The sequence below is a fragment of the Alexandromys fortis genome, unplaced genomic scaffold, assembly GCF_014885135.2.
Source record: "Alexandromys fortis isolate MF-2015 unplaced genomic scaffold, M_Fortis_MF-2015_v1.1 scaffold_21, whole genome shotgun sequence".
In the NCBI taxonomy this organism is placed as follows: Eukaryota; Metazoa; Chordata; class Mammalia; order Rodentia; family Cricetidae; genus Alexandromys; species Alexandromys fortis.
In genome coordinates this window covers 15514230-15525282 of record NW_026067905.1, presented here as the reverse complement: position 1 = coordinate 15525282, position 11053 = coordinate 15514230, and the positions used below count along the sequence as shown (strand labels likewise).

General features: G+C 44.9%; 2 protein-coding genes across 2 annotated transcripts in view; both read left to right on the top strand.

The window, feature by feature from the left end:
• The first annotated feature begins 1462 nt into the window (after nucleotides 1-1462).
• Nucleotides 1463-11053, top strand: part of Shcbp1l (SHC binding and spindle associated 1 like) — a 27602-nt gene continuing 18011 nt past the window's right edge. The window contains exons 1-2 of the mRNA XM_050135373.1: nucleotides 1463-1859; nucleotides 5114-5263. Of these exons, the coding sequence (XP_049991330.1) occupies nucleotides 1497-1859; nucleotides 5114-5263 (513 nt within the window). The 5' untranslated portion in view covers nucleotides 1463-1496. The remainder of the gene's footprint in view (nucleotides 1860-5113; nucleotides 5264-11053) is intronic.
• On the top strand, nucleotides 4380-4753 carry LOC126497378 (60S ribosomal protein L34-like). The gene has a single exon (XM_050135372.1). The coding sequence runs from the start codon at nucleotides 4400-4402 to the stop codon at nucleotides 4751-4753; it is 354 nt and encodes a 117-aa protein (XP_049991329.1). The 5' UTR covers nucleotides 4380-4399.

Below are 11053 nucleotides of genomic sequence, written 5' to 3'. Positions count from 1 at the left end.
GACTGAAAAAATAATTAAAACTTCAAAAAAATTAAAAATTTTCAAAAAAGGTATTAAAAACAAAATAAAAGCAGAGTAAGCAGGGAGTGGCAGAGGGCACCTGTAATCATCGTGCGCAGGAGACGGAGGACTCCATGAGTTTGAGGCGCAGACTACACAGTGTACCAGGCAAGCATAAACTGTGAGAGCCTTTGGACAAACACACATGTGCACGCAAGCCATAATGAATTAAAAGAGAAAGGAAGGAAAAAAGAGACATCGAGTAATAGATTTTAATTTGGGTGGGTGGACTCGGTCAGTTATAATGGAGTCACCTTTTAAAAAGTCACAGACTCCTGACTGATAGAGCAAAGTGAAGAACCCAGAACAACTCAAGGCATAATTATTATCTGCACTTCAGTAACGTGATATGAATGGGACTGTTTTCTTCCAAATAAACAGAGCTTAACACAGTGTCCTTCCAAATGAGCAAGAAGGAAGGCAGGTGTTTTCCCAAGGCAGCTCAGCTCAGGAGCTGTGGGGCCCCAGCACAGAGTTCACGGCTAGTGTAAACAGACAATATTCCAACTGGATCAATGGACATTCATTCTCAAACACCAGGAGCTGGGGTTCCATTGTTTTCTAAAGCCGTGAGCAGCCTTTAGGAAAACACTCCGAGCTTGCTCACATTGCTGCCGCTGGAAATCCATGCTCACATTAAGGGTTACAGAATTGTTAAACTCCCATCAAGGAGAATTGTGAGTAGCTCTACGGCTAATTTGTCCTTTTGGCGTGACCACATCTTGACAAAAAGTGAGCAATTGACATATGATATGAAGGAACACTTACACTGGGATCAGAGTGGGAAGCTGACCCCAGAGTTTTCTCTGGTAATAACCAGCCAGCCCCAGTTATAATTGCTTCCCAGCATAAAAATAGGGATATGATTCACTTGGTATAGTGCTTGCCTTGCACGCACTGAACTGTGGGGTGGTGAAAGCTGGTGATCCCAGCACTTGGGAGGCAAGAGGATCAGAAGTTCAAGATCATCCTTAAGCTACGTAGAAAGTTGAAGCTAGCCTGGCCTTGAAATTAAGAAACGGTCCGGGCTGGAGAGATGGCTCAGCGGTTAAGAGTACTGTCTGCTCTTCCAAAGGTCCTGAGTTCAATTACTGGCAACCACATGGTGGCTCACAACTATCTGTAATGAGGTCTGGTGCCCTCTTCTGGCCTGCAGGCACACACACTGACAGAATATTGTATACATAATAAATATTTTTTAAAAAATTCTTTAAAAATAAATAAATAAATAAAATTTATTAAAAAAAAAAAAGAAAGAAAGAAAAGAAACGGTCCGCCTGGGTTCTGGAGTTCCCAAGAAGCAATGGGCGGAGTCAGAGCCAGGGCACCGCCCCTGCGCCTGCCCTCTGCTCCCTCCTGCGCGAGAGCCCGCGCCGCACGCACACCGGCTTGCGCGGTCCCACGCGGGGAAGGCTTCCAACGGCTGAGACGCGGACATGGAGTCGGACCCCACGACCTCCGAGCCCGAGGCCGCAATCGGGAGCGTCAGTCCGCCAGCGGAGCAGGCCGACCCAGCCACCCCGGGTGACTTGGCGGCCGCGGTAGCTAAGGGCCTCGCGTCCCCGGTGCGCTCCGTGATGGCCTCCCCGCGCCCTGTGAAGGGCAAGGCGGCGCGGCGGCGGCTCCAGCTCCCACCGGTCTCTCAGGCTGAGGCTGGCGACGAGGAGCCCGTGTTTGCGGTAGCTGAGGACCAGGAGGAGGCGCAGCCCCTGCCACCCCTCTGCGCATCCCCCATGAGGGGCATGTGGCGCAGCGAGAAGGTGGCTCTGTACTGCGACCAGGTGCTGCAGGGCTCGAAGGTGCGAAGCCGCAGAGGGACAGCCAGCTCTGGGGAGGCCGGGTCCCTCCCACAGCGGGACAAAAACAGGCTCTCGTATTCAAGGGGTACAGAATGGCCACCTTGGCCACCTTAGACCAGACCCTCAGCTCCGGCCCCAGAGGAAATTGTCGGTTAAAATGACACCTCCTAAGCCTGAGCCTACATCTTACTGTTCACACACCTCAGTATCCACACATCCTAGTGCCCACACATCTTACTGTTCACACCAGTTTGTTTTCCGAGACAGTTTTTCTGTGTACAGTCCTGGCTGCCCTAGAACTCACTCTGTTAGACCAGGCTAGCCTCGAACTGCAATCCACCTGCCTCTGCCTCCCAAATGGTGTTAAAGGAGTGTGTCACCACCACCACCTGACAAGAGTTTTTAATCTCATTTTATATTATTAGGTAGCAGTAGCAATTTGGGCCCGAACATAAAGCTGAGATTACCCTGGAATTCTAAAAATGGGAGCTCATTGGTTAAGAACAGTTGCTGGTCTTGCAGAGGACTCGAGTTTGGATCCCAGAACCGACAGGGTACCTCACAGCCATCTTTAACTCCACTTCAAGGAATCCCAGATCCTCCTCTCCTGACCTTCTCAGGCACCAGGCATACACGGTGGTGTGCATACACACATACCCATAAAATAAAATCAAGCCTACGATGTAATGAAAATGATGGCACCCAGTCCATGAGCCACGATGTAGACAGGTGTTTTGTATGGAAGACACCTGTTAACGCCAAACAGAACAAATAGCATATGTTTTTTAAAAGGGTATAGCAGAATTTGTGTACGTAAACATAGTGTAGTGAGTGGTGGCTTTGTTTCTTTTCTTTGCTTCTTTTTGAGTTCCTCTGACTCTGTAGCTCTGGTTGTCCTAGACTTTGTTAAGTAGACCAGGCTGGCCCAGGACTCACAAAGATCGCCAGCCCCTGCCTCCCAAAGGGAGGCATATACCTGCAATCCCAGTACTCTGGAAACTGGAGCCTAAGAATCGGGAGTTTAAGGTCAGCCTAGGTTACAGAGTGAGGTAAGAGTAACAGGAATCCGTGGTAGGGCTTGAATGAAGGACTGAATGTGAGTCCCGTTATGACACACACCCTGCTTTTATCGACACAGTTCCTGCACTCTCAAGAGTCAGGAAGGAGAGGGGGGAGAGAGAGAGAGAGGGAGGGAGGGAGGGAGGGAGGGAGGGAGCAGTAAAGAACTACAGTAAGGCAGGCGTAGTAACACACCCCTGTATTCCCAGCACTTAGGACGCTAAGGCAGGAGGATTGCCTGGTGTTTGAGGCTAGTGTGGACTATGCAAGATGCTATCTCAAACAAACAAAAGCAACCCTAGAGCATGTCCATGGTGTCGTGTAGTGGGAGATTATGCAGTTGTAAATGTAGGTTTCAAGAACCACAGCCTTGCTTATGCTCTAATTAGGTTAAAAAGCAAACAAGCCCTGGAGGCAGACACGAGGGGTGGGTGGGTGGACAGACACAGATAAAGGAGAGAAGACATAGCTTGAGGCCAACAGTCTGTCAGATTAGAGCTGATTTAAATTGCTGTCTTTGCATTTCCTATTTTTCCCCCCTTTTGATTTTTGAGAGTCTCACAAAGTAGTCCTGACTATCTGAAACTCCTAAGTGATACAGTCTAGCTTTCAACTGGTGGTGACCCTCCTGCCTCTGTCTCCTGCATGCTGGGAATCCAGATGTGTTCACTGTATCACACGTGTGTTTTTGTGTTTCTCATAATGTTTGCAGATCTTAGAGACAGAAGAAAATTTTAATTTTAAAAGCATCGTTACTGTAAAACTCAAACTGCATAAGTGACCTTTTTTATCATATATTGAGGATTGGAGGCCAGGTCTGCCAAAAATAAGTGGAAAATATTTATATAAATTTTTCTGTCATTGATTATGGCCTAAGCAATTTCATAATAGTTTAGATTACTTGCCCTTTAACTAGCTGACTTTAAATTTAAAAATCAAATGAGCAAATATTTACTGAGTGTTTAACACACTTGTTTTATAAAACAGAGTGCGATTTAAAGTTTTGATTACTGAATTTTTTGTTCAGTGGTTTTTTGAGCCAGTCTCATGCAGCCTTGGCTGGCCTTAAACCCCAGTCTGCATCCACCTCCTACGTGCTGGGACCACAGGCGTGACTCCTGATGTGTTTTGAATAGGCAGTGCCATTTTTTAAGGTTAAAGTGTTCCTACGGGTTTTTAAGCTGCTGTTGTGCTCTCAAAGATCACACTCCTGCGCATTGGGTGAATAAACTCCCTAAGACATCGAATGTGCTGAGTGGGTAAATCTCTTCATTTGATTTTTTGTGTTTATGACAGTTTGTGAAATACAGTTTTAGTTTTTTTTAAATATCTATGAATTTTCTAGTTTTTTCACTGTTTAAATTATATTGGTTATATTTTCAAATAAAAATATTTGTTATAACCTATATATTTGTTGATGTAAAAGACATTCATTTAAAATTTATTATCACTTCTGGGGACGGTGCTTAGAGGCACTCAGAATGGTCCAGCGTTTGACATACCGTCGTAGGCTCTCCTACAACACAGCCTCCAACAAAACTAGGCTGTCTCGAACCCCTGGCAACAGGATTGTTTACCTTTACACCAAGAAGGTTGGAAAAGCACCTGAATCAGCGTGCGGTGTGTGCCCAGGCCGACTCCGAGGGGTTCGTGCTGTGAGACCGAAAGTCCTCATGAGATTGTCGAAGACAAAGAAGCATGTCAGCCGGGCCTATGGTGGCTCCATGTGTGCCAAGTGTGTCCGTGACAGGATCAAGCGGGCCTTCCTTATTGAGGAGCAGAAAATTGTTGTGAAAGTGTTGAAGGCACAAGCACAGAGTCAGAAAGCGAAATAAATGTGCGGCTTTTTTAATCAAGGTCAAGGCTTGGCCTGTGAAAAAAATAAAATAAAATAAAATTTATTATCAGTGTGTGTGCACTGTGTGTGTAAGCATGAGTGTGGCTGCATATGTGTCCTGCATGTGTGTGGCTGTATGTGTGTCCTACGTGTGTCACAACACACATGGAGGTTGGGACAGGTGGTAGAAATCACTTCTCTTCCTCCACCTGTATATGGGTGCTGGGAATTGCACTTAGATCTCAGGCTTGCTCTGCAAGTGTTCCCCCCTCAGCGCTGTCTCTCCAGACTGACAACAGTTTTCTGATCTAATCCAGACTTGCATTTCTGTATACAGCTGTGTCTTCTCTCTTGTTAGGCAGAGGATGCAGATGAAGCTATGAGTAAGTACCTGTCAGAAAAACTGAGACTGAAGGACAAATGGCTTGGAGTCTGGAAGAGTAACCCCGAGTTATTCTTTGAGAAGTATGAAGAGGCCTCCATCCCTTTCGTTGGCATACTAGTCGAGGTAAATTTTCTTGCTTTGCTCTGTGAATGAAATTAGCAGCCCCTTGTACGATGAAAATGTGACTTTATTAATCTTGAGCTCTAATACTCATACAGATACTAAGCAGATGAGCATGTGGAAGAAGATAAAGACGAACACTAGCATGCATTTGCTTAGGGGCAATTAACAGTGAAATAGGATCTGGTAGCATCGAACAATAATTATTAACCCAATTGCAATTCCCCAGATACAGTAAAATAGCAAAACCATATTTCTTGCCGGGCATGAAATCCTGTACTAGGGAGGCAGAGGCAGGAGTTAGGGGCCAGCTTGGTCTACTTAGAGAGAGCCAGGACAGTAAGGTACACAGAGAGAACCTATCTCAAAACCAAACAAAAGCAACAACAAAGATATTTTTCTTGAAGAATCAGTGTTTGGCTTTCACAGATGGTCTATTACATCCTTTTATTCATCTGAACTATATACTTCGGTTCAGATGAGGAAAGAGAATTAGATCAGAAAACTGTTGTCAAACTTTGACCTTTTCAGTGTGACTGACTTCCAGGCCATCACCTGAGTTTCAGATTCATTAGGTCCAGAGAGTCTGGCACATTTGACTCCCTTAAAGATAATTATCCTATTATTATGTTAATAGAATATTATTCTATTAACTATAATATTAATAGATATTGGTGCTCCAAGAGTTTTGTTTATTTCCTTGGTTTTTCAAGACAGGGTTTCTCTGTGTAGCCCTGGCTGTCCTGGAACTCACTCTGTAGACCAGGCTGGCCTCAAACTCAATGAGATCTGTCTGCTTCTGCCTGCCGAGTGCTAGGATTAAAAGTGTGCACCACTACCCAGTTTCTTTTTTTACATTTTTAAAGTTTTGTGTGTGTGTGCACACTCATAAATACATGTATACCACCGTGCGTGTGTCGAGGTCCAAAGGCAACCTTTAGAAGTCGGTTCTTTCCTTCCACTGCGGGTCCTGGGACTCAAACCCAGAGAGTTAAGCTCATTGGCAAGCCCCTCAACCTGCTGAGGCATTTTACCACCCTAGATAGATATTCCAAATATGTTGATACGGTCACAATAAAAACCTTGAGACTTATCAGATCACAGCTAAGATGCGTGCAGTGTGGAGAGGTGGGTCGCTGACAGCTTTTCAGTCTCCAGTGATAGAGAGTGGAGGAACGTTAGAGTCTTGGGATAATTAAATTTTCAAAGATACTTCACTGGTTTTGGAGATGATATATATGTATAGTTTAGTTTTTTAAGAATTTCTCTGTGTATCCCTGGCTGTCCTAGAACTCGCTCTGTGGACCAGGCTGGCCTCGAACTCACAGAGACCCACCTACCTCTGCCTCCCAAATGCTGGGATTAAAGACTTATACCACCACAGCCCGGCTAGTTTGGGAGATATTTCTATCTTCGGATTTTGAGCAGTTCTTGCCTGAATCTTTAATGTTGGATAAAGTAAGTGTAAATGGACCCTATCATTGACAGTAATGTGGGTGTGTTTTTTAGTAGTATAATTTGGGGCTTTCCCTAACCAAGTCTTATGTGGGAATGTCACGTAACATAGGCACACAATGCACTACTGAGAAGAGGGTAGGCTCCCCTCCCAGCAAACTTCCCGGTCCTGCTGAGGTGCTGTGGAAATGTGCACTGCATGGACAGGGCCCTCCTAATTGTTCACATTTATCTATTTATGTGTGTGTGTTTGCATACATGCACAACAAGTCAGATAACAACTTGTGAGAGTCGGTTTTGTTCTTCCTCTGTGTGGGTCTCAGGCTTGGGAGAAAGCGTGCTTACCTTCTGAGCATCTCACCAACCCTGCATTAGCTTCTCAAAAGTCCTACTGAGGTCTAAGGTTTTACATGAAATACAATATATTCATTATTTAATTTGTCTTTTCTTTCTTTTTTGTTTTTATTGTTTGTTTGTTTGTTTGTTTTGAGACAGGGTTTCTCTGTGTAACAGCCCTGACTGTCCTGGAATTTGTTCTGTAGACCAGGCTGGCCTGGAAACCACAGAGATCTGCCTGCTTCTGCCTGCCAAGCGCTGGGATTAAAGGTGTGGGCCACCACTGCCTGGCCTGTCTTTTCTTTCTTCCTTCCTATCTTCCTCTCTCTCTCTCTCTCTCTCTCTCTCTCTCTCTCTCTCTCTCTCTCTCTCTCTCTCTCTCTCTCTCTCTCTCTCTCTTCTTTTTAGACAGGGTCTCACTGTGTAGCCCTGGCTGACCTGGAACTGCAAATACAGACCAAGCTGGCATTGAACTCATAGAGATCCACCTGACCCCTGCCTCCTGAGTGTGGGATTAAAGATGTGTACTACCATGTCTCTTTCTTATTCTGAAAATATTAATATTGCAAATTATATTACTGTCAGGCGTTCTGTGTTGCATGGGCTGTTCAAGGAGAGTCACCCCAGAATGCTAATTTTAGGCTCCCTAGCAGCAGGGAGGAACAGCTTCTGTGACCTGAACAGAAAGCATATTTGTTGATTGTACACAAAGGTCACGTTTGGGGTACACCAAGTCCCTTATACCAAAGCCCCTTTGATCTATTCTATATATTCCCTGAAGGAAATCAACACATCCCACAACCTTTAGTCCTTATTGTCTACTGTCCGCAGTACCCAGTAATTCAAGACCTCTGAGTGTGCCTGGATAGGCTTGTGACCAAAGCTACACAACAGATGGAGACCTCAGAAAGACATCTCTATAAATAGAAAACAATCATTGTTCTTTACTATGATTTCTTCAAGGTCTAGGTACCTTCATCAAACACTAATACATTCTACTGTTGCCCTAGATACAGTAAGAAATGACTGTTACATTCTTTTTTTGAATTGTCTATATTTATATTTTTTCTTCCTTTTTATTGATTTTTATTGAGCTCTACATTTTTCTCTCTGGCTGTTACATTCTAATGTTTACAATAGATACAATGACTCTACTAGATTCCCACTAAATATTACTTTAGAATATTTTATTTGTGACAGGGTCTTGCCCTATTGCTCTAGCCTGTCTTAAACTTAATATACAAACTCAATATATATTGATATAATTATATCAGTTATACTGGTGCTCCTGCCCCTTGTTTCTGAGTGATGGAATTCCAGGCACATAGGACACATACAAACACACCCAGCTACTTTAGACACATCTAGGAGCTGCTAACCCCCTTTTAAATAAAGACAAGGCCAGGCGGTGGTGGCACACATCTTTAATCCCGCACTTGGGAGGCAGAGGCAGGCAGATCTCGGTGAGTTTGAGGTTAATCTGTTCTACAAACCAAGTTCTAGGACAGGTAGGACTGTTAGGCAGAGAAACCCTCTCTCAAAAAACCAAAAATAAACAAACAAACAAGCAAAGACAAGTTTCCATTCAGTAGCCCAGGATGGCTAGGAACTCACTATGAGCAAGACAAGTCTCAAATTTATAGCAATCCTCCTGCCTCAGCTCTCAAATTATGGGATTATAGATAGAAAGCATCAAGCCTAGCATGCTAATGTCCTCTATACTCAGAGGGGCGGTGAAATGGGAGGACAAAGAAAAGGTAGGATTACATACGGACTGAGTCTAGTTGTTCAGAACGTGGCAGTTGACCAAGTGAGACTCCCGGACCTTGTGACCTCAGGCTGGGCAGTTGTCTCCTGCTGCTGTTTAGTCTTCCTGAAGCCAAGTCTCAGCAGTGCGGCATGGTGCGTTTGTTCTGCAGTCACAAGAATTTATTCCTATGGATCCCAACTGTCATTCTTCCTAGAAACCTGTAATGGGTATGTATGTGAAGGGGGGGGGGGCACATGCACACTAGGGACTGTGCCCCAGAGATTCACAAGTTTTAGGCGACACTGTACTACTGAGTTGCACCTCGATTCTCTTATTTTTGTGTTTCTGCCACAACAAATGACCACAAGGTTGTATATTAAGTGTGTTAAATTACAGATCTCATAGCTCAGTAGATCAGAGTGTGTGCCTCGTGTGTTAAATTACAGATCGTGTAGCTCAGTAGATGAGTGTGTGTGCGTCGTGTGTTAAATTACAGAGCTCGTAGCTCAGTAGATCAGAAGTGTGTTCCTTGTGCCTAACAGAGCTGACAGTGAAGCACAGGCTGAACTGCTGACTTTTCTGGAAGCGGGGATGGGGGGTGGGGATCTGTTTCTGTGCCTTTTCTGACTTCATTGTCTGGCTTCCGCATTATCTGGCTTGTGGCATTTCCCTTCATCCTCAAGTTGAACAAGAAATATCTTTCTGGCATTGCATCACCATGGACCTCTTGAGGCTGAAGAGGTTGCTCCTCTCTTAAGGGACTCTTGGGACAGGCATGACCCGGCTAGGCCATCCCGAATAACCTTTCCTTTCAGTCCTCCAGTGTAATCTGTCTGCAAGGCCAGTTTTACTATGATGGCAAGTTCACAGGTTCCAAAATCAGGGCCTGAGCATCAGTAGGGGACATTTTTTCACCCACTACAGTTGGACCTCGAACAAAAGAACTTGTGTTTCTTCCAGAGGACCCACATCAGACAGCTCATAATTGCTTCTCACTCCAGCTTTAGAGGGATCCAGCATTCCCATGGGCACCTGCGCTCACATGTACATCTCCATACACTTAATTTAAAGTATAAAAAGACTTTATCTTTCAAGGTGGTGATGGCTTAAACGGAAATGCCCCCTATGGGTTCATGTGTTTGAACACTTGGTCCCCAGTTGGTGGCATGGTTTGGGAGAGGTTATGGAAGATCTCTGGACGTGCTTTGGGGGCTGAGAGCCACCTGCCAGGTGGAGTTCACTCAGCTTCCTTCATGTGGTTGGAAATGTGGTTTCTTAGCTTTCTCATCCAGTGCCGTGTTGCTTCGCCTCTCCCACCTTTATGGACTCGCCCTCGAAAACTGGAAAGTCAACTAAACTCTCCCTTCTCTAAGTTGCCTTGGCCATGGTGGGTTTGTTTGTTTGTTTGTTTGTTTGTTTGTTTGTTTTTCGAGACAGGGTTTCTCTGTGGCTTTGGAGCCTGTCCTGGAACTAGCTCTGTAGACCAGGCTGGTCTCGAACTCACAGAGATCCGCCTGCCTCTGCCTCCCGAGTGCTGGGATTAAAGGCGTGCGCCACCATCGCCCGGCTGGCCATGGTGTTTTATCACAACGGCAAGCAGGAGCTAATACAGATGCTCACTGTAACATTCAGGAAATTTGAAAATTGAGGAGCTGGCAAGATGGCTCACAGGTCAAGGCAGCTGCTGTGCAAACCTCATCGCCTGAGTTCAAGCTTGGGAACCCAAGTAAAGCTGGAAGGGGAGACCCAACTCCACAAAGTCATGAAGCTAAATTTATTCAGCCCAAGGACTTCTTAATGTCCTTTTGGTGTTTGAATGGCCTTTCTTTTACAAATAATATAATGTAAACAATATTTCTTAAACATTCCTTTGTGGCAAAATATAAGAATTTTTTTGTTGTTTTTTTGTTTGTGTGTGTGTTTTTGTTTTTTTATATTTATTTATTATATATACAACATTCTGCCTCCATGTATGCCCACACACCAGAAGAGGGTACCAGATCTCATTACAGATGGTTGTGAGCCACCATGAGGTTGGTGGGAATTGAACTCACGACCTCTGGAAGAGCAGCCAGTGCTCTTTTTTTATTTTGGGTTTTTCAAGACAGAGTTTCTATGTGTAGCTTTGGCTGCACTGAAACTCTCTGTAGACCAGGCTGGCCTCAGACTCACAGAAATTCTCCTGCCTCTGCCCCCGAGTGTGGGGTTAAATCGTGGATCACCGTTCAGCCTTTGAACAGCTGCATTTCTAA

Coding starts and splice junctions, on each gene's coding strand:
- LOC126497378 (XM_050135372.1), top strand. CDS start 4,400: ATGGTCCAGCGTTTGACATACCGTCGTAGGCTCTCCTACAACACAGCC.